The sequence below is a fragment of the Haliotis cracherodii genome, unplaced genomic scaffold (assembly GCF_022045235.1).
Source record: "Haliotis cracherodii isolate W230 unplaced genomic scaffold, xgHalCrac1.p SCAF_2, whole genome shotgun sequence".
Classification (NCBI taxonomy): Eukaryota; Metazoa; Mollusca; class Gastropoda; order Lepetellida; family Haliotidae; genus Haliotis; species Haliotis cracherodii.
In genome coordinates, this window is record NW_027266275.1 from 60,423,609 (window position 1) to 60,449,339 (window position 25,731).

At 39.7% G+C, this 25,731-nt stretch overlaps 1 protein-coding gene across 1 annotated transcript in view; it reads right to left on the reverse strand.

Annotated features, from left to right (window-relative positions):
• Positions 1 to 16,200: 16,200 nt before the first annotated feature.
• LOC139468306 (guanine nucleotide-binding protein G(o) subunit alpha-like) overlaps positions 16,201 to 25,731 on the reverse strand; it is a 50,187-nt gene continuing 40,656 nt past the window's right edge. Inside the window, exons 4-9 of the mRNA XM_071250187.1 lie at positions 25,175 to 25,335; positions 23,696 to 23,824; positions 22,968 to 23,097; positions 20,100 to 20,171; positions 19,328 to 19,415; positions 16,201 to 17,450 (exon numbers count right to left, since the gene is read on the reverse strand). Of these exons, the coding sequence (XP_071106288.1) occupies positions 17,260 to 17,450; positions 19,328 to 19,415; positions 20,100 to 20,171; positions 22,968 to 23,097; positions 23,696 to 23,824; positions 25,175 to 25,335 (771 nt within the window). The 3' untranslated portion in view covers positions 16,201 to 17,259. The remainder of the gene's footprint in view (positions 17,451 to 19,327; positions 19,416 to 20,099; positions 20,172 to 22,967; positions 23,098 to 23,695; positions 23,825 to 25,174; positions 25,336 to 25,731) is intronic.

The following is a 25,731-nucleotide window of genomic DNA, read 5'->3' on the forward strand; positions in this document are numbered from 1 at the left end:
CAGGGGTTTGGGTGGCCCTACTACAGAGGTCCAGTAGAGGTTGATCCAGGGGTTTGGGTGGCCCTACTACAAAGGTCCAGTAGAGGTTGATCCATGGGTTTGGGTGGCCCTACTACAGAGGTCCAGTAGAGGTTGATCCAGGGGTTTGGGTGGCCCCACTGCAAAGTTCCAGTAGAGGTTGATCCAGGGGTTTGGGTGGCCCTACTACAGAGGTCCAGTAGAGGTTGATCCAGGGGTTTGGGTGGCCCTACTACAGAGGTCCAGTAGAGGTTGATCCAGGGGTTTGGGTGGCCCTACTACAGAGGTCCAGTAGAGGTTGATCCAGGGGTTTGGGTGGCCCTACTACAGAGGTCCAGTAGAGGTTGATCCAGGGTTTGGGTGGCCCTACTACAGAGGTCCAGTAGAGGTTGATCCATGGGTTTGGGTGGCCCTACTACAGAGGTCCAGTAGAGGTTGATCCATGGGTTTCGGTGGGCCTACTACAGAGGTCCAGTAGAGGTTGATCCAGGGGTTTGGGTGGCCCTATTATAGAGGTCCAGTAGAGGTTGATCCAGGGGTTTGGGTGGCCCTACTACAGAGGTCCAGTTGAGGTTGATCCAGGGGTTTGTATGGCCCTACTACAAAGGTCCAGTAGAGGTTGATCCATGGGTTTGGGTGGCCCTACTACAGAGGTCCAGTAGAGGTTGATCCAGGGGTTTGTATGGCCCTACTACAAAGGTCCAGTAGAGGTTGATCCAGGGGTTTGGGTGGCCCTACTACAAAGGTCCAGTAGAGGTTGATCCATGGGTTTGGGTGGCCCTACTACAGAGGTCCAGTAAAGGTTGATCCAGGGGTTTGGGTGGCCCTACTGCAAAGTTCCAGTAGAGGTTGATCCAGGGGTTTGGGTGGCCCTACTACAGAGGTCCAGTAGAGGTTGATCCAGGGGTTTGGGTGGCCCTACTACAGAGGTCCAGTAGAGGTTGATCCAGGGGTTTGGGTGGCCCTACTACAAAGTTCCAGTAGAGGTTGATCCAGGGGTTTGGGTGGCCCTACTACAGAGGTCCAGTAGATGTTGATCCAGGGGTTTGGGTGGCCCTACTATAGAGGTCATGACGGGGGAAAACACATGTATAGGTGTGTGATAAGAAAGGATACCTTACACCTACTCTGGATGATGTGAAAGTGCAAGTTTCAAACCCTTCCAACCAGATTTTCAGCTGTGGTCTGGATTTCACGGAAGAATGACATGCATTCACTTTTTTTGGGAAATTAGCTTGTTACAATCAAGCCTATTACAATGTTAGTGAAAGGCGACTATGCTTGTAAAAGGCCACTAACGGGATCGGGGGGTCAGGTTCACTGACTTGGTTGATGCATGTCATCAATCCCAATTGTTTGGATCGGTGCTCATGATGTCACTCACTGGATTGTCTGGTCCAGACTCGATTATTTACAGACGCCGTCATATAGCTGGAATAGTGCTGAGTGCAGCGTTAAACAACAAACCAAACCAAGCAAAACGATGTTAGTGTCACTGAGTGTTGAAATCAGAACTTGTTGTGGCTTAGCAGTATCGCCTGAATGCCCAAGTGGCTCCAGTGAGTCGCTGGCTGGCAGCCTCTGCCACAAACAGAACCCAGAACAATTGGTTGTTGCACCATCAGATGGTGTCTCAGATTGCCTCCCCAAACTGCAGGCAGTGGACGTAACATGGACCTGTTTGTACCCAACAGACTACATGTGTGACAAGCTCACTTCAGAGAGGAAAGGCAAGGTTTTGATGTCCCATTTGTCGTCTTTCTTCTTCTGTCAGAGTTGCATGTGGAGACACCAATCACTTTCATTTCAAAAGCGAGTGAATGACTGAATATGGTTTTATGCCAATTTTAGCAATGTTCAAGCAACATCACGGTGGCAGACAACAGAAATTGGCTACACACAGTTCACCGATATCGGAAATCAGACCCAAACCTTTGGCACGACAAGCTGACACTTTTACCATTAGGTTACCCTATCCCTCACCTCAAGATAAACAGCCATTGTCTCAGATGTGATACAACAATCCAGACCTTCATTCCTCAAGACAATCAAACAATAACACCAAATGTAGGATTTTATAACCTGATTGCCTACATTGCTTTCAAAGAGAACCAAGTTGTGACCCTCTGTAAGAGTAGGTCAACTCAGCACCCTATTGCTCGCTGTTAGAGTTGGTTGGTTGGTTTGTTTGTTGTTAAACGCCACACTCAGCAATATTCCAGCTATATGATGGTGGTCTGTAAATAATCGAGTTTGGACCAGACAATCCAGAGATTAATATCATGAGCATCGATCCATGCAATTGGGATCGATGACATGCATCAACCAAGTTGGCTGTAAGCGAAGACATTGGATAGTGAGGTCTGATTGGCTGACTGAATGCCCTCGGGCCTTGATGGATCATTGCCCATATTTTCAGTGTCTAGTTTACCTTGGATCTCATGATACAGCTGGAGTATCAGGCTGTTTACTTTATGGAGCCATAGGAATTTGTGTGCACACGAGCCTGACATTGTAATGGATACATGTACCGCGGTACCAATTAATTAATTAACATTGTGAAGCCAAACATACATTGCAGCAGTAAATAATCCCTAAACAACCACAGGCCATGGTAAAATATATCATTGCCAGTGCATATCTAGTGTTATCCTTTGTTGTAAAACCTGTTTATCACTGAACAGATGTCCATACATCTTCCAATTTATTAGATTATCAGTTATGCAATGATCAATACATTGACGGTCTCCCTTTCAAATATATATAACTATATTCAAGATCAGATGGCTCGTGAATAGGTACGTGCACACACTCTCTTGGAAACAGATAGTTGCAAGTGATCCTCATTCATGTCCCTGTAACATTCCCTTTATAACAAAAGGGTGGAACCTTTTCATCTTCATAAGGCCTTTTATATTTTTTATTTACAAATCGTTTGGTCCTAAATTCCAAAATTTAAGAAAATAACTTCAAAATGAGTTAACTATTAATGAAAGAAAAGCAAACAAGTTTTACATTGAATTGTATTTTGCTAGTTCTTGTAGTCTGTTGATTGACACTACATGTATTTTACACCCACTAACAGCAAGAGAACATCAAGCCTTGTGTAACTTGAGGTTCAGCTGCAATGCTGAAGTACCACAGTAACATTTAGGAGCCATCAGTTCTGAATGGTAGTGGTCTTCATCTCCCCACAGCTATACCGTATTTTCTTGAGTATAGTGCGCACTTTTTTTAAGAAAAACACAGCTTTGTAGAAGGGGGTGGGCATTATGATTTTTTATCTCAAATTTCGAACTTGTACTGACCAATTTTCTCATCACCCGTTCGTTTACCGGAATTCGCTGAAGGGGTAGATCTACGCCGATTTTTTTCTGTGCTTGACATTCGAAAAAAAAAATCCAAACTACTGAATCCGCTAGAGGGGGTGCGCATTATACATGGGTGCGCACTATACTCAAGAAAATACGGTATCACTGACACATTCCTGGGACAAAATGTGTCCAAGAGTGTTTGCGTAAACGATCTTGTACAAAACAAAAGCCCTATGTGTAGTGAAACAATCATCTTCCCCAAAAATGTATTTATTTGGTGATTTTCCACAAATACTAGGATATTTTTCATGACATTGACATTGTCAAAGAAGTTTATTATGATGAAAATCACCACATTATCTTACCAATATCCAAACAATAAAGTTACTTTCCAGCTTCCCCCTAAACACTTCTAATTTTTATTTTTATTTGAAACCAAACCTGTCCTGATTCTCTGACCCCTAAACCCCTCTAACACATGACCAGTTCTGAAGTTTGTTAACCCTACATTTTTATTTGAAACCCTACATCCCAAACCTGTCCCAATTCTCTGATGCCCAAACCCCTTTAACACATGACCAGTTCTGATATTTGGAAAAGCTACAACCTAAACCTGTAACGGTTCTCTCAGCCCTGGGGTGCCCAGGTGGCCAAGTGGTCTAAGGCACTGCAATTCGCTGTGCAGAGTTGCGTCCCTATGATTGTGGGTTCAATACCGGTTCGCCCCGATTATATTTCTAGGTTTGTCAGCACCATACCCGTGCTCGTGGGTTTCACCGAAGTGGTAAACGTCTGAGACCTACATCACTTCTGGCTTTCCTCCCACATTAAGCTGCCACGCCGTGATATAACTGGAATACTGTTAAAAGCAGCATTAAACCCAACTCACTCACTCTCTCAGCCCTGGCTGCCTTTACTACATGATCAGTTCTGGAAGCATGAAAAGCTACATCATCAAAACACATTGAGGTGTTGAGTGGAGAATGAATCCCATCCTTCTCTGAACTACTTAATATCTCCTCACACTCTTAGCTTGTCTGTCAGACATCGTTAAGATTACAATCTAGACCGGATTATTCCAGGGACACCAGCATGAGACTGTACATCAATTTGTCCTCTTGCACCGATCTGAGTCTAGACCTGGCAGGATCAGTTATCACAGTCACCTAGTGTCTGACTGGTAACCGGGGACTATTTCAAAACTCGTGGGGTTGATTTTTATGTTAACATGATTAATAAATTAGAAATATCTCCAGCTTATATATGTAGTCATTTTCTTTAATTTTCCAAAACAATTGAAATCATAAATTTTGTGCTTAAAATAACTCTGACATTTTGTGAAAGCTATACATCAGGAGGTTACAATGTTGCACGGCAACATGAAAGAGTCAAAAGGCCTCATAACCAATCCCATAACGGAGAAAACATTTAAATTTGTGATCCTTAGGGTAAGGCACCACTAGCCAATCAAACACCCCTGTATGATCCTTAGGGTTAGGCACCTCTTTACAATCCTACAATTTGAAGTTTTTACAAGTTTTGAGTTTCATGGAGAAAAAGGCTACTGCGCATACACATAAAGAGAACCATTGGATGCTGATGACTTGGTAAACAAGCACTGGTTATTTGTAATAGCACCGTTGTCCCATGGTAAGGTGTTGGCTAGTTAGATTAACTCAATAGCCTGGCTTAGCTTCAAGCTGGCAACATGAGTTCAATCCCACAGCGCTAATTGAAATCCGAAAAACGCTTTAACCAATGATGATCTAGAGTAGAAAAGGTCTTCAGCAACCCATGCTTGCTGTAAAAGGCGACTATGCTTGTTGTAAGAGGCGACTAACGCAAACGGGTGGTCAGGCTCGCTGACTTTGTACGCTGATCACTGTGTCGGATTAACAAGACTGATTAATTAGTGATTTCAGCAATTCATTGCAAATAAGGTGTGTGTCGGATTGCGAGACTGTCGGACTAAATAAAGGGTCTAAATAGCACTGATTTAATTGGTTCCAATCATTTGTGTCGGATAAAGCAGATTGTCGGATTAATGAGTGTCAGAGCCTGCTTGCAGTACCTACTCTGCCTCATACAGGAACAGGCAAGTGAAGATCTGGGGTAGAATAGGTCTTCAGCAACCCATGCTTGACGTAAAAGGCGACTAAAGGGTGGTCAGACTCGCTGACTTGGTTGATACATGTCTTCATATCTCATTTGCATGGATTGATGCTCATGATGTCAATCACAGGATTGTCTGGTCCAGACTTGATTATTTACAGACTGCCATCATATAGCTGGAATATTGCTGAGTGTGGCGTTACACAACAAACAAATAAACAAACAAAACCAGGAGGTTACCTTACCTCCCCACCAGCCTTCAGCATTGACAACAAAACGGATGATGACATGGCCCCTATGTACATCAATGACATGTAGACATGTGCCTGGTGATGACAGCTAATTATAACTGATGCTGGATCACATTCTGAAAGCTGCTTTCTCCACTCCAGGGAGCCCAGATTCTGGTTGCGAGACCAAGGCAACGTCAGGGCATGGCAAGAATAATAGGCCTGGGACGGGTAACTCGGGTACTCAGGTCGTGTGGGTACTGAGTAGGAACTCTATGGTTACACTTTCATACTTTTTATACCTGTATCTAAATACATTTTGACAGGAGTATGGTCAAACGTTTTCCAATCAGACATTTTGTACCTATCTCTTGAGACCTACAGTGGGTACCCGGGTAGGGTTGGGTAAAAGGGGGTGGGTACCCGGGTAGTAAATTTGGACTCGTCCCAGCCCAACAGGATACATTCACCATGCTTATTGTCCACGGGGGATGAATTTCTTTAATACTCTATATTATATTATATTAGTATATGCCCTTAAGGCTATGATCCTTTTGAACATACAGTGACCTTGCTTGTACCTTAACGACCTCTGATCTCTGACCTCAGTGCTGTGAATCTGTTAAGGAGATTGGGTTCCGACAGATTTCAATACTTATAGAGATTACTTTAGGCCAACCTGTCACTATGATCGCAGCCCTATTTATATCAGGCCCTGCAGTTTGCCGATGAAATATATTCATAATGCAGTGGAACCATGATCGAAGTTAAGAAAATGGTTGACCTGACATATATTCAACACTACACAAGCTATATAGGACACAGATAATTGGAATTGAATTGCAAACAAATACAGTTCACAAATACACAGATTGAATAGCAAATTCATACATATATCTGAACTACATCATAAAAAAGATCACTGACAGAGAGATTTAACTGCCAATTCTTATATATATATATGAGCTCCATCGTAAAAAAGATTCTTGACAGAGAGATTTAACTGCCAATTCATACATATATCTGAGCTCCATCGTAAAAAAAGATCACTGGCACAAAGCTATAAACACCATGGATGAAATAAGATCACAGATCATAATATCATCACTACATTGTAATATATACATAGTACATAAAGAGCCATTAAAAGATAAACAGAAATCACTGTCTCCTAATTCAGTGATGAAATCCGATTCACTGATTCTACACCCTATTCCATTACCAGAATGAAGGTCTCCAACCCTATCTAGAGATTACTCCCAGCTAGTATTTGTAGAGTCTTTATTGATCAAGGGTAAACAGATGACTATTTATAAAGCAAACGAAATGTAGCTCATAAATTCCAATCAGGCAAGCTGGGAACCTGTGAAGGACCGCGCCACGGAAACGGAGGCTTGTCGGAAGCTGGTGTGGTTCTGATGTGTGTATCGATTATGTCCGTCACTTCTCACAGTAACATTGATCTTCTTGGAGTGGTCACTACTGCTTATTGTGAGAGGTGACCATTATCACTGCCCACTGATGGATAAACGTATCTATTGATCTCAAGTGCCAGATTCTTAGCAGGAGAATTTGTAGTGTTGTCTCCCCTGTTGTTAGGCACAATATCAGCTTGTAACAGGTATACTGTTGGAACACACATATGTCCAAAAGTCACTGACGACAGCCAAGAATATTAATTGTCTTCCACAGAATACTTACTGGGCAGTTATTTCCTTAGAATTATAGATATCATTCTCAATATTACACTCTCTTGAAATTTTGTTGGAAAGAGGTGAGCTGAAATGGGGTTTAACGTTGCGTCCAAGATTATTGCACTAATATAGCGATGTGTGTGTGTGTATGTGTGTTCGTGCATCTGGCTGTTTGTACTAGTCCGGACTGATGCCGATTTATAGTGCTAGCCCACTAAGATACCATGACGCATTTTACCATGAATTCCCCACTCAGACACAGTATAGTGACTCTGAGCCGTCCAGTCCTTGTTTTAGCCCCTTAATGCCAAGCACCAGACAGGGTAACAACAAGTACCATCTTTTAACATCTTTTGGTATGATGCGACTGGGTTTCGAACCCCTGACCTTCCGCTCTACCACTAGACCACGGAGGCGGTCTTGTTGGAAACAGGGAGTGTGCGGGTACCATGTTTGGCCATATAAGGTTTGGCCTTTCATGTTTGGCCATATAATGTTTGGCCGTATGAGGTCTGGCTGTATAAGGTTTGGCTGTATCAGGTTTGACCGTATCAGGTTTAGCCATATCAGGTTTGGCCTTTTAAGGATCATATCTGGGCCAGATACAGCACTCTCTACCAAATAACACATCGCAACCACCCAATTCCCTACATCTAGCATGGCTATGCATGAGTGACATTATCAGTAAACCGTGGCAAACCAACATATGAACACCTATAACTGAACATGCAGACATTTACACAGAAATGTCTTTAACATGGAAAATACACATGAAAACTATCTAACATGAAAACAAAGTCTTTGTTATTTTGTATTTTCTTTATTTCTATCACTTGCTAGAAGCATTCTTTGTAAATACATCAACTGGACAGATTCTGTGTTCACTGTGAACTCCTCCATGGGGGAGGGGAGCGGAGCAGAGCAGGATGGTGCCGTTCTGATGAGTGCCTTCCAAACAAGGAACTTTTGGATCAGTTACCACCTTTCACACATATAACATAACAAAAGTCTTGTGTAACAAACATTTGTTTGTTGTCTAACACCATACTCAGCAGTATTCCAGCTATATGATGGTGGCCTGTACATAATCAAGTCTAGACCAGGCAATTCAGTGATTGACATCATGAGCATCCATCCAAGCTATTGGGATACGATGACATGCATCAACCATGACAGCGAGCCTGACCACCCGATCCCGTTACTCGCTTCATACAAAACAAGCATAGTCGCCTTTAACGGCAAGCACGGGATCTTATGACCAATGATCCACCGTGTCAGGGTGTGACTGTCAGTCAGTCCGACCATCAATCTCATGACCGACTGAAGATGGGGACCTATTATAACCTGGAATCAAAACCATATGTCTATAAGAATGACAATTGAAACAGTGGAATTAATAAAAAAAAACATTGCTAGGATTAACAACAGACTTGCACACTTTAAACACTTTATGTTCCTAGTGACACTGAAACCAGAATCTGTTCAGCAAATAACAACAATACAACATAAATAATATGTTGGGTAAATTATGAACATGTATATCTCACATGCTTATACACATAAAGATGTATAAAATAATGATAATCTGTGTTGGGTACAATTCAAAATGAAATAAAATCTTAATGTGAGTTGGTAACAAGAGTGCAAGTTGCAACAAACTGCCGTGTTCGGTAATGGCTTGGCAATGGTGCTACAGCAGAATAAGGCGATGATGTTGCTGCAATATTACAGGGCAAAATGTTGTTACATGACATGGCGATGAGGATGTTTTAACATGACATGATGATGGCGATGTCCCCAAATGACATGGTGATGACAATGTCCCAGAATGACATGGTGATGGCAATGTCCCAGAATGACATGGTGATGACGCTGTCCCAAGTTGACATGGTGATGACATTGATACAACATGACCAGGATGTTGTTACAATATGAGGTGACAAAGACGTTGTTACATGCCTCGTAGGAGGTTGAGTTCATTTCATGAACAAATCATGTAGCTTCATATACATTCGCCATACCCAGTATTATGGACAGTCCCATTCATTATGTGAGATATAGCATTTCAATAAATGTATTCATCAATATCAAAAATCAATAATTTAACTGCTGAAATTGAAAGATGATTGATCTGTAGGCTCTTCCTGATTGCAGGACACTACAATACAACCACTCTCCATTAAATAAATATGACAGATGTATACAAAATGGATGGATGCACACTAATGAATCATCTACAATAATTACAAACAATGTTAATGTAAAATCATTACATATATGTACCATATGTAACAAATATTGACCCTACATAACCCACACTTATTAGAATGTACATGTCCATTTGGTTCCATATATAACAATCACTCATTACAACTACAAAAGCAAAGATATTGCAAAATTCTACAACATAATGAGCCATATCTATAAAAATTAAAGTAACACACTATTGATCAAGAACACAACTGTTTCAAATGTTCATCTAAAGATTTAGAGAAGAGCATGGTTCAATGGTACATGGTTGTACACAAAGAACTGCAATGAAATGTAAAAAAAAGAACAGATTCTCTCAGTTGACGTGCAGACATTGTCAGTACTTCATGGGCATTACACATTATGTTCCTTCATCACCCGTGAATACATTCGGTCATTTTGCAGAGTAATCACTATTATTAATGGACAATACAAGCCATCACCTAGCTAGATCTAGCAACAAGGACACCATCCAGTGCTCACACCAATGAGCCTTCAGTGAGTGAGTGAGTATGGTTTTACGCCACTTCCAGCAAATATCACAGCAGAGCACACAAGAAATGGGCTTCACACATTGTACCCATGTGGGGAATCGAACCCGGGTCTTCAGTGTGAGGAGCGAATGTTTTAACAACTAGGCTACCAAATTGCCACAATGAGCTTCATATTACATCACAGGGCGGTCGGGTAGCCTAGTGGTTAAAGCCTTCGCTCGTCATGCCGAAGACCCGGGTTCGATTCCCGACATGGGTACAATGTGTGAAGCCCATTTCTGGTGTCCCCGCCGTGATATTGCTGGAATATTGCTAAAAGCGGCGTAAAACCATACTCACTCACTCACTCATATTACATCACACTAACGGTAATATTTCTTGTGCAACATGTGCTAGTGTTGCAGCCATCAACTCTACCCAGCGCTTCATTATCATGGCCACAGTAGGGTTCATACGGACTTCATACAGGGTTCATACACAGAGTAGGGCTCATTTGACTTCCATGAGTTATACACAACCTCATTTCATTATTTGACCAAACATATCGGGGGGGGGGGGGTTGTATTCATGGGTGATGGAGGAGCACAATGTACACAAACCTGTTAAGTATTGGCCCTGATGTTCAGAAGCATGAACCTGTACATGTAATGTATGTAGATAGAGTGTAGTTCTGACAGCGTGCGCACAGGCGCCACAGTGTGCACATGCACAAGTATGTCCCCGCTTGTCACAAGGATTAGGCCACTAAGTTATGTAAATAAACAAAACACGTATACCAGGGCCAAAGTTTTTCTCCACATATGTATTAATCACACTGACTAAAATCCATTATGGTCATAGTAAAATCTCATCATTATTTCATCCACACTTTGATACAAGGTGAAGAGGAAAGGTATTTTGCTCCTGATTTCAATGGTCAGGTCATTATATTTTAATACACAAATTATAATAAGATCTAGTTTTAGAAATGGAAATATTTTACAGAAGGAACAATTGTTAAAGTATCTTAATAAAATATAACAAAAAGGGGCCGAGAAACTTTCTTTCTGAAGCTGCACTGATCTAGACTTGCCAACAATCATAGACTTGCATGGGCTGTATTGGATAGATTTGTTTCAGTTTCCTTATGACATATACAGAGGTTGGAATTGTTCATTTAATTCATCAAGCAATTCAAACACAAATTAAAATGTGCAGTAAAATAGAAAAGCTAGACATGCAAATGGAGTGGGTAGAGCATGAAAATTCAGCATTTATTCATATTGACCAAGTAACCTGTAAAATGTGGCCTGTTGCGTAACATGATCAATAGTTTTGTAATATAATCTTCGAACACATACATATAGCTCATACTACAACACAATCATTGAACAAATCAATGTGAAGGCCTCTATCAGGCATCAACAGGTGCAACCATGGCAACAGTAACAGCTGTATTTTAGCACTATTGGATGCGGAGGCAATGTACAGATGCATGCATCATGTTCATTATAGCACTAACATTGCATAGGCAGTTTTATGTACATAGAAAATTTGAAACGTTCATATTATCATTCTAAGAAGACACATAGGAATGCCTGAACTTTCAGTGCCAGACAGAATCATAAAGAACAATATCTATGTGTGTACATTCTCGGATATCAACCCCTTTTTTAATCTTGATAAAAATTCCGGACAAAATAAGCTACAGAAACCATATCAGTGCAACATAGTGACACATTACCCAGAAGGGCTGATCATAGGACCAAATCAATGTCATCGCTTATTCTAGTTGAAATTATTATATACACACATACATACAATTAAAGGGTTGACATGAGGAAGGAAAATTGACAAATTTGGGGTAGGCTCAATCTTAAAAAACACAACCTATTCGGTCTGGCCTCAAAAATGTTAATCTTACACGTCATACCGGTGTGCTGTGATCGACATAGGATCCATTGTCACCATTCTGACATAGACAGTATTCCTGACAGTCAGATCAAAACCTGAATGGTTCTATGTAAATTTATATTAACATTATACTTACATATATCTCATCTTTGAATAACCAATCCCCTTTCATCTCTCAATTTGGCACAAATAATTTGAAAACATTTCCACACTTGTTTTGCATGCATCAAAATCCTAAACAATAAATATGAAGATATGTGATATAATATGACCTATGCTAGTATGACATGGTATTAATTGTTATAAAATGTTGGCTTTTAGCCTGAATATGTACAAAACAACATGTGCAAATGCCCTTGAGATCACTATGTGACTACATCCGCCACAGGATGTTTTTATGTAGTTGATATGACACTATTGCAATTTCAGCATTGTTTGGTTTTATGATCATGACAAAAAATGATTTACATCTGCTAGTATATTGCTGTATTTAATGTTATGATTATTGTTGTAGGTCCTCCATTGTAGGTACTATGTGTGTGTGTTCGTTTTTGTTTGTTTGTTTGTTTGTTTGTTGCTCAGCAATGTTCCAGCTATATGACGGAGGTCTGTAAATAATCAAGTCTGGACCAGACAATCCAGTGATTGACATCGTGAGCATCAGTATACTATGATAAGCATCAACCAGTCAGCGAGCCTGGCCACCCGATCCAGTTCTAACCTGGATGTTCCTGTGAGGTGACACAACGGACAGAGTAAAGCAGGGGTAGTTGGTCATCAACTCCCTTGTTCACCTACAGCCGGATGTTACTGACACTTGAGTAAGTGAGTGAGTGAATGAGTGAGTGAGTGAGTGGATGTTGACAAATGCCAGTCAGCTAACTTCCAGGTATACCATGCCAGGCCCAAAAATAATCTCGTCAAGACCAGACAAACCAGTGATAGAAAGCATGAACAACACCATCAGATTACAACGACATGCAATCAGCACTGATCCCCATTGTAGTCAGCTCTTACGACAAGCCTAAGGCCTTGGGACTGGGACTTCAACAGGGGACTTCTAAAGATGTCCTATTACATGATTAAACTTGTTTAAATAAATACAGGGTCTCTGGTTACTAGGAACACTTATCACAGTTATGCAATCTCAATAAAATCAGATCCTAGTTTTCGCTACCGCTAAACAAAGATCTGAAGACATCCCATTAGGGGTCACGTCAGAACGACCTTTCATCCGACCAATCAGTGTGTCGCTTACCAGATTATGAAACTGACTGTCGGAATGTGATTTCTAATCATGCAATCTCGAAAACTTTAACGATATTCCTAACGATAGTTACGGGTTTAACGACTGAATCCTTACATTCTAGACCATCTATTAGTCATTTCAGAATGTTTTTTTGTTCAGGTTTCAAATTTGTAATCGAGAATTTGTCAAAATATGTTTCGAAGCGTAGTCGCCAATTTGAAATTTGTGCCATAAAGCACAATTGATTGGTCATTCCATTGGTCGGTCAAAGTTCGTGCAAGGTCGGTCTGACGTGACCCGTAATGGGATGTCCTCAGATCTTTGTTTAGCGGTAGCGAGAACTAAGGTCTGATTTGAATGAGACTGCACAGGTATGTGGCTTAACTGGTTTTGTCATTTATAGAAAGTCTGTATGATTAATGACATGGTACAACCTAGTGTCCTTCCACATACATATCTTTCAAAACTGTTCTATACATGTATTTTTCTGTAAAGAAATTTGGGTTGCAATGGGATGACATAGGTATGGCAAATGTCAGCATGGCATAGGTTGTTCTTACCGAACATAATCAACAGACTTGAACAAATAACAATTAGCTGTCATAAGACAATGAAGAAAAACACACAGAAATGTTAGAACAAGTTGTGAAATTGCATTCTAGTTTCCATACAAATATAGCCCTCGGGCAACAGGACATGCAGTGCAGCATGAGTGTGTTCTGACATGGCAGTACAGAAGTCATTGCAACAGATTGCTGGAGGGTAACAGTGCATGTCAGGAGTGAGCCTGACAGATAGGACAGAACTAATCATCTTCACACAATCATTAACATCACAGTCTCTGTCTTAGACTCTATTTGATTTCATGAATGTTTAATGGCACCCCATGTAGAAAGTTATGTCGTTCCCTGACTTTCTACTTTCTTTTCCCTGTAAAAGCACAGACACAACTGATCTCTCGAATAATCTTAAAGGTCGCTGTCCTGAAATACCTTGTCCTGCTTACAAAACCTAAATGGACTGCATATGGGATCAGCTAGGTTGCCATTAAACATACCATGTATCTATACTTCATCAAGAATGAATTATCATTTAAAAAGTCATAAACAAAGCTAAATGGCCAAACTAAAATTTAACATCTGATCATTACAGCAATAGCTAAAAACATTTGATTAATATGCCTTCCCCTGATAATGCATCATATAAATACCATGCTTGGATAACCATAAAGTATTATGGAATATGAAGTATTGCCACCGGTGTGAAGAATGGAGGTAATGTACTATATGATAGAAACATCTGGGGCACTTTTGGGAATTACAGATCTAAAACAAAACTCAGTATCTGCGGTCAAAGTAGATATAGAAATAAAACCAGAATGCTATGTATCTCACCTGACTCATCAACTTAATGATGCTTTAACCTTACTTGGGTACAAATATCTATGGCGAGGTAAGATAAATTGGTGCACTAGATTGTGAAGAAAAGAAAAAAAAAATATTTTAGGACAGAGTGAAAACAGTGATGCCTTGAACCTTTCACGTCCGTTACATTCACACAAAGTTTAAGTCTTGTGCCCAGTGGTTCAAAAATTCAAACCCTTTTTTGTAAAATTTGATTTTTTAAGTATTTAAGAGGAGATATCGAAAATGCAGGAATATTGGATATGTGAAAGTCAAAGGTCACAACTGGACACAAAATCCAAATTTCCAAAAAAATGTTTTATATGGTATTCCAGGAAACCACTTACTTGATGCATATCAAACATATGAAACTCGGAAAAGGCTGAGTTATGTCCCAAACTGATATTTTACAATATGACAGCAATAAATGGTATCATTCAAACAAAAATTCATCTCAATAGGCCTTGCAGTTTCAGAGAAGATGTCAAGAAGGCAAAAGTTGACGACGGACAGACAACTAGATGGATGACAGACAATTGTCAGTCAAGTGTGATCGAAACCTAGAAAATGATTTCTGAAGTAACCTATTAGTAATATTGTTGCTCAGAAGGAATGAAAGACAAAGATATATTTTCCATGGCAAGACAAAGCATTAATTCCTCTTGCCTAATGAACTATTAGCTGTAAACCAAATTAGATAGATAGACATAATTACATTTAGTCCACATTTATGAAATATTGTGTCAGCAGATCTGTAAACCAAATAATTAACCCCAAATGCATAACTGTCTGTAATGGTTTCCTGCATAGCAGATGTACACTGACACCTTATCTGCACAATTTTTATCACTGAAATATGTAACGGCTGCCATCAACACACAACTGTGTACATTTTAATGATATTTCTAAATGCTGATACTGATACTCATGAACCTAAATATATCAGATCTGACAGACAGCCGCATATTACGTTAGAAACTGGGAATACATCTTGATATTGTCACTATTCATTAGTCAGAAGTAGTTTGTGGTATTTTCCCAAGGCATCACACCCTTAACATATAGTGCAAGCTACCTGAAACCCTCATAATCTATTATCAGTATTCTCATATATCTGCATTGTTATTAAACCTTTTATTTCAACAGTTATAGTTATACTTAAAATCAGGATACTGATGGCTTAGTTATCAAAGGTGTTGCAATCGACTGTGCAGAGTTGTGTCCCTTTGGTGTGCCAGAAACCGAAAATCATGGGTTGGAATCCCAGATCACCCTGATTATATCAGCACCATACCAGTGCCTGTGGTGAATGTCTGACCTGCATCTCTTTGTACTGCTCCTACAACAAGCTGAACAGCTGTGACATAACTGACACCAGCACTGAACCAAACTCACTCGCTCACTCACTCACTCACTGTACTCAAATCTGTAATCAAAGCAAGTGGTTTTACTTGTTGAATATGCCTTTCTTCTATTGATAAACAGCATGACCGACATCATTGAATACTAGAGCTGGGACGGTTAACTCGGCTACTCAGGTCAGTTGGGTTCTGAGTAGGACCCGGATACCCACAGGACTACCCGGACCCGTGGTTAGTCACGTGATATATTGTTTAATGACAAAAATTACCTAGAACTCCATGGTTACACTAAAAGTCACTAATGTTCGCATTTCTTTCTGACTATGCACCCATTCCTTATGACCTTTATAGGTTTTTAAAATAAAATTTTAGGGTCGGGTAATAGCTGGATGGGTATGTGGGTAGAAAATGTGGACTCGTCCCAGCCCTATTGAATACATATTTAACAAGATCCCAATACTAAGGAGAGGGACTGTCCTTGTGTATTAAATACAGGTTTAAATCTGTGCATAGAGGTGGGAAATGTTCAACTCCAGGTTTTCATTTTGCACCTCCTAGAACCTCTTCAAACTGTGCACACTCCTGATGAAGATCAGCTAGTTAGCACACAGATGTAGTATCAGAAAGTCTGCCAGGAAGAGTGGACGGTGTACAACAGACAAGCTTTCCAAACAATGAATATGGTAGCCAGCAGACAGCAGTGATAGACTACTTAACCTACACTGCTCCCACAAGGTTCATACTACCCCACTCCATGCATGTGTGCAGCATACCGTCTAGCTGATGTGAAGATGAGTGAAGACGTCAGACGTCCGACAACTTTGTCAGAAGTGTTGAACTCCCCTAACACCCATACTGTTCCACTCTATGCATAAATGCGACACAGCTAGCTAACCTGAGTGATGATGTGGACAGCAGACGTCAATGGCAGCTGACTTGATTGTCTGTCTTCTGGCACCAAAAAGCTTCTCCTAGATGCACAGTAAACAGCATGAGGTGTATGCAATAGACAGCAGCATTTACCTCCCGAAGCACATAGTAAGACACGTATCTCATCACTACCTGACTGTGAGGCTGGTGCTATAAGACCGAGAAGGACTTGAGACTGTCTTTGTGTCGATCGCTACCTGCAGGGGAGGCCAGTGCTATAAGGTGTAGAAGGACTTGAGATTGTCTTTGTAGGGAGTCCACTGAGATTGTCTCTGTAGCGAGTCCACTACAACCTGCAGGGGAGGTCAGTGCTATAAGATGGAGAAGGACTTGAGATTGTCTCTGAGTATGGAGTCCATCACGACCTGGAACACCACCTGAATGTTGGATGTGTCTGTTGCTGTGGTGAAGTGTGGGTAGATGACCTTTGTCTGGAGATTGTTCTGCATCATGAACAAGTGCTGGATGTAGCGGAGAGCACTGTCAACATCACGCTCTGGACCTGAAAAACATTTAAAATAGTTTTGTCAACCAAGTTAGGCTACAAACAAAAAATAAATCTAAGGCTCTGAATGTTTCTGAAATCTTTTGCAAAATTATGTTAAAGGCTCTGAATTTTATGAAATCTTTTGCAAAATTATGTTAACGATTCCATAAAGGTCTTAATACAAAGAGTGGAGACAAAGAAAGTAAATACCAAAATAAACTTGCACATTTGATCACATATTGAGTCCATTTTAACATGATTGTGACAGAAGCCAAAATGGTCATTACATGAAGGTTAAAATACAAAATGTATCAAAATGCACAATAACATGTTAAAGAAGAAATGGCTGAGTATTAGGAATTGTGTTCTATAGAGAATCTCACCCGAGTGTCTTTTGATATCAAATATATCAACACGAGTTGATAAAAGTGGAAAAACTCCGAGGCTAGCCAAGGTGTTTTTCCACTTTTATCTTACGAGTGTATCATCCAACATCATTCTTCCAACTTTTTCAGTTAAGTAAACAGTAATAAGCCGTGTCTTAAGTGTAAAAAGTACTGCTAACAGCTTTAGTAGCAGAGCCATTAGTGATGTCATTTGATTGTGACGTCATGGTAACCAATGTCACAATGGTCTGCAAAGCGATATCTCCTGTGGGAGCCAGTTTTGGATGATAAATTATTTAATCAGCTCAGAAAGCTGGTAGCATATTTCACAGTTTCGGTGTAACATTTCAGCTTCATCAGCCTTGAAATATTGTAAATAGAAAAATGTATCTGTCAGATGGACAGACACATGACATACAACTCAACATGACATAACCTCAGTGAAACTCATCAACAATCAACTACAACTTTGCTTCTAACACTGTAAATCTGGTCCTGGCCTGGACACCTTTAATGGCACCTAGTCATTCTCACAGAATGTACTCCACTATCCTTGTATCTTTAACAAACAAACAGGAAATATATACGCACGACAGCTGTCAAAAATAGAAATGTTCAATAGTAAAATTAAGCCCTAACAAACTGATCATCAGTTCGTCAGAGTCACTTCCCCTTGTGAGGCTCAAATGACTATACTCAGCTACAAAATTACCCCCAAGGGGAAAAACCTCATTAAAAGTTTCTAAAAAGGCCCCAAAGCCAAACTATAAATCTTAAATGTCACATCGTGGGCAAAGCCTTGTTATATACCGTCTGGGACAGTACATGTACGATGCATGGACTTAATGTGTCTGCATCTCCTCATTTCTCACTAAAATACACCAAGAGTTGAAAATCAATTTGTTGTGTCCTTTCTGTCTGTTAGGGTCTCCATGAAAATGAAATAAGAAAGTGGACCAACAAATATACTTTTCTCCCATCAAATCTCAAAATCACAGCAAAATTTAAGTGTTCAAACAGAGATAAATTATATGGACTGAAATACATGCAGCTGGATACGGAAAACATATCTCATGAACGTTGTTTGACATATTGAACATGAGAGTGAGTGAGTTTGGTTTAACGCCGCTTTTAACAGTATTCCAGTTATATCACGGCGTGTCAGCTTAATGTGGGAGGAAAGCCCGAAGTGATGCAGGTCTCAGACGTTTACCACTTCGGTGAAACCCACAAGCAAGGGTATGGTGCTGACAAACCTAGAAACATAATTGGGGCGAACCGGGATTCAAACCCACAATCATAGGTTTCTGGCGTGCCCAAGGGACGCAACTCTGCACAGCGAATTGCGGCGCCTTAGACGACTGGGCCACCCGTGCCCCATGGAACATGAGATAAAAGTCATAGTTATAATAGATAGTTGTTACGCTGATTTTTCAAAGTATAAGAAACAGAACGGTGATTAGTTTGAAGAAGTGATCATGTAAAAGGAAACAAGTAGACCTCTACCTGGATAGTCAGCAAAAAACTTCTTGAGATGACGTCCTGAGTGAAGAATCTTGTCCTGGAACAAGTCCAGCTTGTTCAGGAACAGAATCTGAAAGGAACAGCATGTATTAATATCACTTTATTAGATCAAATACCAGCCACTCATCCAGCTTAAGTGTAAATATAGTTGTTAATGAAACACATCTTGTTTAAGATTATTAATCCTTATGGTCCAAACAGAATCTTGATAATTAATGTCATATATAAAAATAATAACATGTTTGCCTTTACTGATAACTCAATATATTCTGAAGAAACCCCTAGGACTTCAAGGCAGTATAAAAAATGTTTCACTGTACATCAATTGTAAAGGTGACTATCAGGAGAATCTTGATTATTGCAATAGTTAAAACACTATTGCAATTACTATTGCAACATGCAGTGGCATAACTATTGAAGTATTTGTAATAGTATGATAAATACTTTTTATTATTCAACATCATTCAGCAGAAAATACTGGAATAACATTATTCTTCAATTCATTCAGTCTTTTGGCACTATCTATAGATAGAGTAGCACGGAATCAGTATTAACTATTTTAATTACCAAGTGTAGGTTAACATTGAAATGTGGTAATTTGTGTCAATGTACAACTGCCATGCAGGGATATATTGATCACTTATAACATGCCTAATTTCTTCTTTCTTCATCACATATTGCTATGAGATCAGCAAGGCGTGTAGGTACTTAGAGCTCGGACGACATAGAAGTGTTAACACGTTCTCATGCTTACCATAGTTGTGTTGATGAAAAATCTGTTATTGCATATCTGTCGGAAGAGGGTGAGACTTTCCACCAGTCTGTTCTGTGAAGGAAAGAAACAAGTAAGATTACTTCACGTGAATGAAACTGACATGTCACTTTGGAGGGAACAAGTGGTTTAATGCTTTCCCCATTATTCCTGAAACTGTGGCTGGTCACCAAGAATGGGCTGCAGACATCGTACGCATCTGGGGAATCTAAGTGTGATGCCCATTTCACAAAGCAATGGTCCATGTTGACTTGGGGTGTCACAATTCACCAATACATCAATGCAGCTATAATATTCTCAAACAATACCATATGGGATATACACTCATATGTATTGATTCAAATGTTATACCTATATCAATTCATATTTTAATCCTGTATCATTTTAGACATGGACCCACTCATTCATAATTAATGTATCTAGTTTTGGGCGCACACCTAGAGTATTTGCAAACATGGAATTTAGGCTTAAAAAAAAATTAAAATTGGTTCTCAGGCAATGACTTATTGTTTTTGGGGCTTGTTCAAACTAATATGTAACCAAATAAACAGTTGTGTACCATCAACCTAGGAAAGAGTCTCCCAACATAAACAAGCATACAGACTCCTATCGCTGCCAAGACCATAACACGAGATGCGCAGTAAAGCAGTGCGCATGTAAAGGGAAGTAACTGTGTGCTATGTGGGATCGCACTGTTTTTATTATAGTATTTGGATTTTGATAATGGAAATAAAAACGAAACGTGTGGCAGACTTTATGATGATGCAGGTGGCGCCAGAGAACCAAGATATACTTTATTTTTTTAGCCTTACTGTCTTATTTGATAACAGAAAATACTTAGGTTGACACTATAGTTTAATGTGAAATAAAGTATTGATTTAAAAAAGACATAATTATTTCAAACATGAAACAAGGTATTCAGGAAGTTTTAAACCTTTTTAATAGTGTTTATGCCCTATGAAATATGAAAATTCATGCAAAATTGGCACGAATCAATTATTGTAATATGTATTGTATAGGAAGAAAGTCATATCATGACATCCCCAATTTTAACACAGCCACAGTTCTACAATCTCCCTTCTGATACAATACCGGCATGACATGGTATAACAGGCTGCAGTAAATAGCTGGACTGTCTGTAGCACAAAACAACATTCAGTCATGTTACATTAAAAACAGCTCACTGAAATCCAACTACAACTTTGGACATCTTGTTTGCTTGTTTGTTTGTGTTCTTAATACCACACTCAGCAATATTCTAGCTATGCTGTAAATAATCAACTCTGAACCAGACAATCCAGTGATTGACATCATGAGCATCCATCCACGCTATTGGGATACGATGACATGCATCAACCATGTCAGCAAGCCTGACCACCCTTTTCTGTTCCTCGCTTCTTATGACAAGCATAGTTGCCTTTAACAGCAAGCATGGGTTGCTGAAGACCTATTCCACCCTGGATCCAGTATAACAACGAACCTAAGCTCTTAGAGCAAGCAACAGCATCAATAAACTGACATATCATAAATCTGTTCAAACAAAGCGTCCCTGTTAAACAGACTCTGCAAGGAAGGGTTGAGCACTAATTGCTTCATGGTACATGTATAGTGATCAATATTACACACAACCACGATGAATTAATGATTAACAATCAATGTTTGGGGATAAATCACTCTAATAAGGTTTTCAAGTAATTCAACTGGAGACCAAGGTTTCAGCATCAAATGATGGACTTCTTCAACTATAAAACTGTTGTAGATTTGCATGTTTTGATATGCAGACAAAGGAACAGATATGTTTGGAAAGTTTTCCTTAGGCTGTATTTGTACACTAAAGCTATATTATTTGTACAGATAAGTCATGTGCGTACAAGTGGTGAGCCATTTTATATGCATATGACATGTAATTTAAGGCCAGATCATCTGTACAATAAGGTCATTTTATCTTCACAAAAAGACCATTTTATCTGTACCAGGTCAATTTATCCGCACAAGGTCATTTTATCTGCACAATAAGGCCATTTTATCTGTACAATAAAGTAATTGTATCTGCACAATAAGGCCATTTTATCTGCACAATTAGGCCATTTTATCTGCACAATAAGGTCAATTTATCTGTACAATAAAGTAATTGTATCTGCTCAATAAGGTCATTGTATCTGCACAAAAGGCCATATTATCAGTGCAGGAGGCCATTATCATCTGTAAGAATAAGGCCATATTTTCTGTGCAATATGGCTATACTTTATGTACAGGAAGGCCATATTATCTTTACATTAAGGCCATATCTGCATTGGAAAGCCATATGACATGTCCAGGGAGGCCATATCATCTGTAAAATCAAGGCAGTATCAGCCATATGACCACACCCCAGACACACCTAACCTGGGATCTGGCTGATTTTGATCTTACTTCAATTACACTGAGTGATGTTTACAACATCAGTTACAGTTGCCTGTTCCAAGCTTGACCCCCACCACAGGCTCATGTGATGCAGGGCGGTCGGGTAGCCTAGTGGTTAAAGCGTTTGCATGCCACGCCCAACACCCGGGTTCGATTCCCGACATGAGTACAATGTGTGAAGCCCATTTCTGGTGTCCCCCACCGTGACATTGTTGGAATATTGCTAAAAGCGGCGTAAAACCATACTCACTCACTCACTCAAGTGATGCAAGTGTAATAACAAGGGAGTGAGTGAGTGAGTTGGGTTTAATGCCACCTTGAAAAGCCTAATAATAACCCCACCAACTCATATTCTCTTATTTTTTTATCTCTTAATGTAGGTAAATGTATGTCAATCTGACGTACAATTAGTGTCAGTTTTATCAGACATTGCTCTGTGTTTCTTACCATTCTTGTGTCCTCATAGAGGTAAAGATCATAGGAGCTGAGGGCAACTACAAACAGAATACATCGGACATCATCGAAACACTGGATCCACTTCCTGCGCTCTGACCTCTGACCTCCGACATCAAACATCCTGAAACAAAGGAGGGGACTGTGCTGTCAGTTCATTATATGTGATAACACCTCAATTTTTATATTCTGATGAAGAAACCCCATCTATTAAGCATGTCAAATATGTTCTTTTTATTCTATGCTGAATATGTGAAAATTCAGAAAAATAATTTACAGTAGACCACGGTTATGACGAACTCAAAGGGACCACTAATTTTAATTCATTATATACGATGTTCGTTATAAGCATATGAACAGCATATATACAGCACCAGAAATAGTTCGTGATATCCGTTAGTTCGCTATAAGCGCATTTTTTATAAACGCTGTTTACTGTATTCCAAAAAAGTTTAACTATGTTCCACTTCTCTGCTTGTTTAACCATAATATACAAAGGCATAAATCAAAACATCATAATGCCTACCATTGTTATAAATTCATTAGCATACACAATCAACACTGCTAAAACACTTCTTAAAATCAATGATGAATATTTTGCAAAGTTGACCAGACTTTTGAAAGTTACCTCGTCTTGGGTATCATAAGCTAGTACTATTTCCAACACCGTCCACAGGACATTGTACGGTTATATGTGCACACCAACAGAAATGAAACCTGACCTAATTATGACACTCTCTATCTTGAAACATGTTTCTATGACTCCGGTGGTCCTGACCCGTGCCCTCAAGACATCTTTAGCGGTGGGGACGTAGCTGGGGGAGCTAATGCGGTCCATGTTCTCAAAGTAACTGCAAATAACAAATGTCACATATTAACTATATAGCACCTTTGTAATGAATTGGGTAGTTAGGCCTGGTGACTTTGTTGATAGCATGTTATCTTACCACAACAATATGAATTGTTGCTCATCAAATCAATCACTGGATTGTCTTGTCTAGAGATGATTATTTACTGGCCATCATAATGTAGCTGGAATATTGCTGAGTGCAGTGTTAAACAACAAAGAAACAAATCATAAGATCAATCATTGGATAGTCTGGTCCAGACTTGATTATTTATAGGCCGCCATCATATGGCTGTAATATTGCTGATTGCAATGTTAAACAACAAAGAAACAAATTATAAGATCAATCACTGTATTGTCTGGTCCTGACTTGATTATTTACAGGCTGCCCTCATATTGCTGGAATGTTGCTGAGTGTGGCATTAAACCACAAACACATGCACACTATAAGGGTGCAACACCAGCCAAGACTATTGTATTGCTTTTCTCATCAACAATGTGACAAATGTGACTGGTACAAAATATTTATCGATGATCTGCTTGAAAAATACATATGGACAAAAACGATGTTAAAACCCACCGACTCTATTATTGAATTAATGTAACCGGAACGTGGGAACATTAATCTTTTAAGCCTAAGTCAACCAACCAACCAATGATTTGTTTGTGAAGTCATCTGTCCTAAGGAAACACACATAAACAACACAATTCTGTGTACAGATTTGAAGATGCAGTCCATGTGCCTTTCAATGATAAATATGGTGGTAGCAAATTACTACTTATCAACTACCAGTACATCTAACTTAACACCCTGACACTATGGAACAATCCATGTCAGAACTGAGTGGCATTGGTATTACTCGATCCTTGCATTCTTTGTACTGAAACAAATACACAGGACATATGATCTCAGTGCTACAATGTTTGTTGAATGACTATTGATCACTGGCTGATGGATGAACAAACTGGTTGAAGGATGATACTATACACAACGAACAGAATAATCATTTTGTGTGATAAATGTGTAATACACACTCAGGGCTATTGCTGGGGACAAGTGACCTTTAGCTGTTAAAGACATTCCTTGATTTTATCAATTCTTAATGTTACAGTCATAACTTAATATTAGTAGAAATCTTTGGACATTTCGTCAATTAATGTTAAACCCAGCACAAAAAACATCTGCAATGTGTTTTTAGATTTAGCAAAATTGATAGAAGCACACATACAATCCCAACTTGATGCCAATGCAATGTCAAGTTACAATTTGATCGAAGAGGGAGTAAAATATGTCTAATGCACTGAATCACCAATCTGCACAGGCTACAAATAGATTGGTTTCACTGATACTTACTATATTGCAGAATCGTTGAGCTCATATTCGTATCCCTTGAACACAGAATGTCTGACCCCTCGATCATGCCAGAGCAGCTTTAGGGCTTTGTAGACGTGAGGCAGCATGATGGCTTTCTTGTCGTAGCATCTCATGCAGGCCATGATCACCTGGGCATGTACCTGGAGGGCAGAAACACACACTCTATATACACCATACACTACTTACACACTCTGTATACACCATACACTACTTACACACTCTATATACACCATACACTACTTACACACTCTGTATACACCATGCACTACTTACACACTCTATATACACCATACACTACTTACACACTCTGTATACACCATGCACTACTTACACACTCTGTATACACCATACACTACTTACACACTCTGTATACACCATACACTACTTACCGTATATCGCTGTGTATAAGGCGAGTTTTTCGTACCTAAAATGAGGGGGCTAAGAAGGGGGGTCGTCTTATACACGGAGTCGAAGATCTCACATTTTTTTCCACTGGCGATGTCAACCGGCGTCCGATAGCCAGCCCAGCATTTGAC